This window comes from Portunus trituberculatus, chromosome 6 (genome assembly GCF_017591435.1).
Source record: "Portunus trituberculatus isolate SZX2019 chromosome 6, ASM1759143v1, whole genome shotgun sequence".
Taxonomy (NCBI): domain Eukaryota; kingdom Metazoa; phylum Arthropoda; class Malacostraca; order Decapoda; family Portunidae; genus Portunus; species Portunus trituberculatus.
In genome coordinates this window covers 1,071,389-1,078,888 of record NC_059260.1, presented here as the reverse complement: position 1 = coordinate 1,078,888, position 7,500 = coordinate 1,071,389, and the positions used below count along the sequence as shown (strand labels likewise).

At 46.0% G+C, this 7,500-nt stretch overlaps 1 protein-coding gene and 1 long non-coding RNA gene across 6 annotated transcripts in view; one reads left to right on the top strand and one right to left on the bottom strand.

The window, feature by feature from the left end:
• The window catches only part of LOC123517486, an 18,367-nt gene that overhangs the window by 615 nt on the left and 10,252 nt on the right, over window positions 1-7,500 (bottom strand). The window lies entirely within an intron of this gene.
• Window positions 1-7,500, top strand: part of LOC123517437 (tyrosine-protein kinase Fer-like) — a 34,394-nt gene that overhangs the window by 17,594 nt on the left and 9,300 nt on the right. For 3 of the 5 annotated variants that reach the window (XM_045277509.1, XM_045277519.1, XM_045277485.1), the window contains exons 2-9: window positions 1,517-1,739; window positions 2,888-3,061; window positions 4,030-4,126; window positions 4,678-4,870; window positions 5,176-5,313; window positions 5,731-6,021; window positions 6,884-7,061; window positions 7,428-7,466. In XM_045277509.1, coding sequence (XP_045133444.1) covers window positions 1,524-1,739; window positions 2,888-3,061; window positions 4,030-4,126; window positions 4,678-4,870; window positions 5,176-5,313; window positions 5,731-6,021; window positions 6,884-7,061; window positions 7,428-7,466 — 1,326 coding nt within the window. In that variant the 5' untranslated portion in view covers window positions 1,517-1,523. The remainder of the gene's footprint in view (window positions 1-1,516; window positions 1,740-2,887; window positions 3,062-4,029; window positions 4,127-4,677; window positions 4,871-5,175; window positions 5,314-5,730; window positions 6,022-6,883; window positions 7,062-7,427; window positions 7,467-7,500) is intronic. The other 2 variants (XM_045277494.1, XM_045277500.1) reach the window with 2 other exon arrangements.

Here is a 7,500-nt window from a genome sequence, read left to right as displayed (position 1 = left end):
GTTAAAATAGTGAAGACAGTGGCCATTAATCTCCTGACCTCCATAGACCCTTGCTAATGTCAATAAAATGGTCTAATGGTACACAAATCTCAAGGTAAAAAAATGTGTCCCAGTACTGAAAAGGTTAAAATAGTGAAGACTGTGGCCATTAATCTTCTGACCTCCATACACCCTTCCTAATGTCAACAAAATGGTCTAATGGTACACAAATCTCAAGGTAAAAAAAAAATGTGTCCCAGTACTGAAAAGGTTAAAATAGTGAAGACAGTGGCCATTAATCTCCTGACCTCCATAGACCCTTGCTAATGTCAACAAAATGGTCTAATGGTACACAAAACTCAAGGTGAATATGTGTCCCAGTACTGAAAAGGTTAAAATAGTGAAGACTGTGGCCATTAATCTCCTGACCTCCATAGATCCTTGCGAATGTCAATAAAATGGTCTAATCGTATATGAAACTCAAGGTGAAAATGTGTCCCAGTACTGAAAAGGTTAAAATTGTAAAGACTGTGGCCATTAATCTCCTGACCTCTATACACCCTTGCTAATGTCAATAAAATGGTCTAATCGTATATGAAACTCAAGGTAAAAAATGTGTCCCAGTAGTGAAGGGGTTAATGGGTTAATGGGTGTTTTCTTACATAGTTTAAGGGTACTGTCCGTTGTGATGTTACCAGTGTTTTTAATGGTGCTTATAATGTTCAAGTGACATTATAAGCAAGTTTTCTATATTATTAACAGGGAAACTCTTGAGCTCATTGTGAGAGTATTTAAGAGCACTGCTGAACGTTTTAATAGCTTACCTGTGCTCTTAACTCCCTCAGTACTGGGACACATTTTTACCTTGAGATTTGTGCACCATTAGACCATTTTATTGACATTAGCAAGGGTCTATGGAGGTCAGAAGATTAATGGCCACAGTCTTCACTATTTTAACCCCTTCAGTACTGGGACACATTTTACCTTGAGATTTGTGCACCATTAGACCATTTTATTGACATTAGCAAGGGTCTATGGAGGTCAGAAGATTAATGGCCACAGTCTTCACTATTTTAATCCCTTCAGTACTGGGACACATTTTTACCTTGAGATTTGTGCACCATTAGACCATTTTATTGACATTAGCAAGGGTCTATGGAGGTCAGAAGATTAATGGCCACAGTCTTCTCATTCTCCTCCCAAATCCAATTTTCCTAGTTCCCCTCCCAACCAAAATTTGTGACCTCAACCAAAATTTGACCCCCCCAACCAAAATTTTCGACCCCCCTCAACCAAATTTTCTGACATCCCCAACCAAAATTTGACCCCCCCCACCTCGCAATCAAAATTTCTGACACCCCAACCAAAATTTCTGACCCCCCCAACCAAAATTTCTGATACCCCTAACCAAAATTTACCCCCAACCAAAATTTGACCAACCAAAATTTGACCAACCAAAATTTATGACACCCAACCAAAATTTCTAACCCTTCCCCTCTCTGAACCCCACAATTTCTGACCCCCTCCCCTGTTGCAGATCAGCGATGGGGTTCAGCGCAGCCCTTCAGGGGGAGATGGGCCACGCTGCTGTGCTGGGGAGACAAGATGCTGAGTTACGCCTGCTGGACACTATGAGACGGATTCTAGTAGCAAGAGCGAAGTGTGATAGGGAGTACTCAGCAGCATTGACTCAGCTTGCCCGCACTGCTGACAAAATGGACTCCCCTGATCCACTCCTCGATGACTCAAAACTCCATAAGGTATCGCGCTTTTCCATATATTTCCTTTATTTTTCATTTTATTTTCATTTTTTTTCAGTTTTCCTCGCAGAATTGTTGATGTTTTTCTTTTTTTTCTTTGTTGTGTGTGTGTGTGTGTGTGTGTGTGTGTGTGTGTGTGTGTGTGTGTGTGTGTGTGTGTGTGTGTGTGTGTTATTGACGGCAAAATAAGGTATAAGGTAATGGGGAGAAATGGGGAGGAATGGGAGGAATAGGGGAATTTTGAGAGAGAGAGAGAGAGAGAGAGAGAGAGAGAGAGAGAGAGAGAGAGAGAGAGAGAGAGAGAGAGAGAGAGAGAGAGAGAGAGTGTGTTATTAATTAATTACATGCATCCTACACAAATTCTTTTCCTCCTACTCCTCCTCTTGTTCTTCTTCTTCTTTCCTCCTCCTCCTCCTCCTCCTCCTCCTCCTCTTCCTCCTATTATTATTATTATTCTTTTGAGAGAGAGAGAGAGAGAGAGAGAGAGAGAGAGAGAGAGAGAGAGAGAGAGAGAGAGAGAGAGAGAGAGAGAGAGAGAGAGAGAGAGAGAGAGAGAGAGAGAGAGAGAGAGAGAGAGAGAGAGAGAGAAAAATACAGAAGGTAACCATAGGAAATAAAAAAATAGAAAATGACCCTCTTTTCCCCTTAAAGGAAAAAGAAAGGAAAAAGAGGAAAATAGGACCACCACCCCTTTTTTCCCCTCATTTCCCCTCAAAGTAAACAAAATAGAGAAAAAATATACATAAAAGAGCACAACCCCATTTTTCCCCTCATATCCCCTCAAAGCAAAAAAAAAAAAATAAATAAATAAATAAATAAAAAGAGGACAACCCCATTTTTTTCCCTCATTTCCCCTCAAAGTAAAAAAAAATAGAAAAAAATACATAAAAAAAAGAGAACAACCCCATTTTTCCCTCATTTCCCCTCAAAGTAAAAAAAAAGAAAAAAAATATATAAAAAAAGAGAACAACCCCATTTTTTCCCTCATTTCCCCTCAAAGTAAAAAAAATAGAAAAAAATACATAAAAAAAGAGAACAACCCCATTTTTTCCCCTCATTTCCCCTCAAAGCAAAAAAAAAAAAAAAAAAAAAAAAAAACCCCCATTTTTTCCCTCATTTCCCCTCTGACTCCCCTCATTTCCCCTCAGGCGTGGCGGGTGATGGTGGACGGGCTGGAGGACTGGAGCAGCACCATGAGAGAGAACGCAGACACACTGGTGGCGGACACGGTGGAGAAACTGGTGCAGCTTATAACAGAGAAGAGAGCGTCACGGAAAGTCTACTACGAGGAACACCAGCGCATCACCAACGAAGTGTCCAGGGTGAGAGAGAGAGAGAGAGAGAGAGAGAGAGAGAGAGAGAGAGAGAGTGAGAGTGAGAGTTGAAAATAATGCATGGAAATTGAATAAATGGCGAGAATGAGAGAGAGAGAGAGAGAGAGAGAGAGAGAGAGAGAGAGAGAGAGAGAGAGAGAGAGAGAGAGAGAGAGAGAGAGAGGAAGTAGAAGATACAAACGAGAGAGGCTACTTATTATGTCCATTACCCATAATACTATAATGACCCCAGGACGAGGAGGAGGAGGAGGAGGAGGAGGAGGAGGAGGAGGAGGAGGAGGAGGAGGAGGAGGAGGAGGAGGAAGATAGCACAGGAAGAGAGGGAGAAGGAGGAGGAGGAAGAATATGACACAGAAGGAGGAGGAGGAGGAGGAGGAAAATATCACAAGAGGAGGAGGAGGAGGAGGAGGAAGGAAGAGGAAGAATATTACACGGGAAGAGGAGGAGGAAGAGGAGGAGGAGGAGCAGGAAGATAATAGAGAAAACAAAAGAGAAGGCGAAGGAGGAAATAGAAGAAGAACAATAACAACAATAGACAAAGGAGGAGGAGGAGGAGGAGGAGGAGGAGGAGGAGGAGGAGGAGGAGGAGGAGGAGGAGGAGGAGGAGGAGGAGGAGGAGAGATAAAAAGAAAGAAAGAAGGATAAATAAACACAGAAGAAGAAGAAGAGAGAGAGAGAGAGAGAGAGAGAGAGAGAGAGAGAGAGAGAGAGAGAGAGAGAGAGAGAGAGAGAGAGAGAGAGAGAGAGAGAGAGAGAGAGAAAAAAAAAAACTTAACCTAACAAAATAAATAAATAAAAAATAAATAAATAAATAAATAACCCCCACACCACAACACCACAACACCACCACCCATTACCCTAAAACCCAACACCCACTTCCATAAATACCCCCATGAACCAACCCCCACCACCATCACCACCACCACCACCACCACCACCACTAAGACTCCTAACAGTTGCAGGACGCGGTTGGAAAGGCGCGGGGTTACTACGAACAGACGCTGGAACTTTACAAATCCTCGAAAACCAAGTATGAAGATCAGTTCTTGAAGGGTGAGTGTCTGGAGGAGGAGGAGGAGGAGGAGGAGGAGGAGGAGGAGGAGGAGGAGGAGGAGGAGGAGTGAGAGGAGGAGGTAGTAGTCTTCACCATCAGTTTTACATATTTTCTCTTCATTCTTTTCTCATCCTCTCCCATATTCTCTCTCTCTCTCTCTCTGATCCATTTTCCTCTTCATGCAGTCTTTTTCCTCCCTCCTTCTCTTCTTCCTCTTCCTTCTCTCCCCTCTACTCCCCTACACCTATCTTTTCCCCTCTACCAACATCCTCTCTCTCTCTCACACACACACACACACTTTTTATCTCTCTTTCTTTCTATTCTTTCTTTCTTTATTTCTATCTTTCTATTTATCCATCTTTATTTATGCTCTCACACACACACTCTCTCTCTCTCTTTCTTCCTATCTTCCTTTCTCTACATTCCTCTCTATCTATCTTTCATCAACACTCTTCTCTCCATCTCACATTTCCTACCTATCTTTATCCCCGTCTATCCATCCACCACCATTATACCATTACTAACACCTCTCTCCCTCTTCCTCCTTCAGGTAAGCCCGGCAGGAGACTAGACGAGCTGAAGGAGAGATATCAGAAGGCTTGTCGCAAACTTCACCAAACCCACAATGACTATGTTCTGCTCCTGTGCGAGGCCGCTGACTACGAGAGGGACTTCAGGACCGTCTTACTCCCGGGACTGCTGGAGTATCAAGAGAGGGTGCAGGAGGACATGGTGGATAAGTGGTAAGGTGGAGTGTGTGTGGGGGAAGGGTGTGTGTGTGTGAGGTGTGGGAAGGAAGGAAGGAAGGAAGGAAGGAGGAGAGGGAGGAGAGAGGGGAAGGAGAGGGAGAGAGAGAGAGAAAATAAAAAAAAATATAAAGAGGAAAGAAAACACCTATTTCTCACCCCTTCACCCCATCACCCCATCCCATCACCCATCACCCCTCCAACCAAAACCAAAATATAAATAACCAAACACCCCAAAACAACCTTTATCACATCACCCCATCACCCCATCAACCACCTCATCCCCACGTTTCCTCCCTCAGGCGGTCCATTCTCCTGGAGGTGTGGGAGCTGACAGACACGTCGAAGGGGCGGTACAGTGAGATCCAGGCTGAAGTAGGCTCTGCTGTAAATGCTATCTCCTCCAGGACAGAGTACAGTGCCTTCTCTGAGGAAAACAAGTAAGTGTGTGGGGGAGGTGAAGGGGGGAGGGAGAGGGAGAGAAAGGGAAAGGGAAAAGGAGAGGGAGAAGGAGAAGAGAAGGAGAAGGAGAGAGAGAGAGAGAGAGAGAGAGAGAGAGAGAGAGAGAGAGAGAGAGAGAGAGAGAGAGAGAGAGAGAGAGAGAGAGAGAGAGAATTTTTAGAGGAAAGGAGGAGGAGGAGAGAAGAAGACGAGAACTAAAAAAAAAAATCAAAACGAGGAGGAGGAGGAGGAGGAGGAGGAGGAAGAAAATGATGAAGAAAGAGAAAATTACAAAAAAACTAAAGATAAACAAAATCAAAACAAGGAGGAGGAGGAGGACGAAAAAAAAAAAAAAAAAAAAAAAAAAACAACCACAACCACCACCACCACCACCACTAATCCAACCCCTTCTACAGGAGCCCACCACCTGAACCAGTGTCCTTCGAATTCTGCAGCGACTTACTGGGGGACGGCGTGGGGTCCTTACAGCCAGGGAGACTCGCCGTGGACTCCTTAACCGTGGACTCTCTCAGGTTACGCCTTACTGATATAGAGCACAGGCTGAAGGAGGTGACGGCGGAGCTACGAGAGAAACAAAACCTCCTGAACCAGCACGAGACGGAGGTGGCCACGATCCGGAAGGGCATGGGCGCCGGGGGTGTTGGAGGTGTGGGGATGTTCCAGGATTCCCCTCATTCTGCTTCCAGGTAAGGTCGGGGTGATGGGGGGTAAGGTGGAGGTGGTGGGGTGAAAAAGAGACTCCCCTCTCACTTCCCTCACTTTGTCCTCTCACCTAAACACCACTGTCACCATCACTAGATACACTCCTCTCTCATTCCCCTCACTCTCTCCCCTCACCCAAACACCACCACCCTCACTTCCTCTCACTCTCTCCCCTCACCCAAACCCCACCACCACCACTAGTTACTCCCCCACTCTCATTCCCCTCACTCTCTCCCCTCTCCCAAACACCACCACTACCACCACCACTACTTACACTTCCCTCTCACTCTCCCCTCACCCAAACACTACCACCACCACTAGTTACTCTCCCCTCTCACTCCCCTCACTCTCTCCCCTCACCCAAACACCACCACGACCACTACCACTACTTACACTTCCCTCTCACTCTCTCCCCTCACCCAAACCCCACCACCACTACCACTAGTTACTCTCCCCTCTCACTCCCCTCACTCTCTCCCCTCTCCCAAACACCACCACTACCACCACCACTACTTACACTTCCCTCTCACTCTCTCCCCTCACCCAAACACTACCACCACCACTAGTTACTCTCCCCTCTCACTCCCCTCACTCTCTCCTCACCAAACACCACCACTACCACCACCACTACTTACACTTCCTCTCACTCTCCCTCACCCAAACACTACCACCACCACTAGTTACTCTCCCCTCTCACTCCCCTCACTCTCTCCCCTCACCAAACACCACCACGACCACTACCACTACTTACACTCCCCTCTCACTCTCTCCCCTCACCCAAACCCCACCACCACTACCACTAGTTACTCTCCCCTCTCACTCCCCTCACTCTCTCCCCTCTCCCAGACTCCCGGTTCTAAAGAGAGCGAGTGACGTGTTGCATCGAGAGCTGAACGAACTAAGGTGTAAGGAGTCGTGGCTTCAGCACCAGCACAGCCTCATTCACGACCCCCTGGCTGCTCTTGGCTGCGACGACCCCCCCGCCAACCAACCCTGGGAAGCCACGCACGTCAATGGAGACTCGGTAAGCTGGGGGTGTGGGGGTGGGGTTGGAAGGGGAGAGAAGGGAGAGGGTGGGAGAGTGGGAGAGAGAGAGAGTTTTTCTTTCTTTCTTTTATTATTATCATTGTTTTTACGGTGACAGAGAGAGAGAGAGAGAGAGAGAGAGAGAGAGAGAGAGAGAGAGAGAGAGAGAGAGAGAGAGAGAGAGAGAGAGAGAGAGAGAGCATTACCTAAATATGTACCTGTAAATGATAGGGAAAATATTACGTGTGTGTGTGTTTGCGTGCGTGTGCGTGTGTGTGTGTGTGTACTAGGACCATTACACAGGGGGTGGAGGCAATAAGGGTCAACATACAGGCATAATACAATAGAATCTTTACCTTTACAGACATGCAAATCAAAATCCCTCCTGTCTCTCAATTTTGCGGTACGTTAATTAAATAAAGGAACAGGTGAAGGGG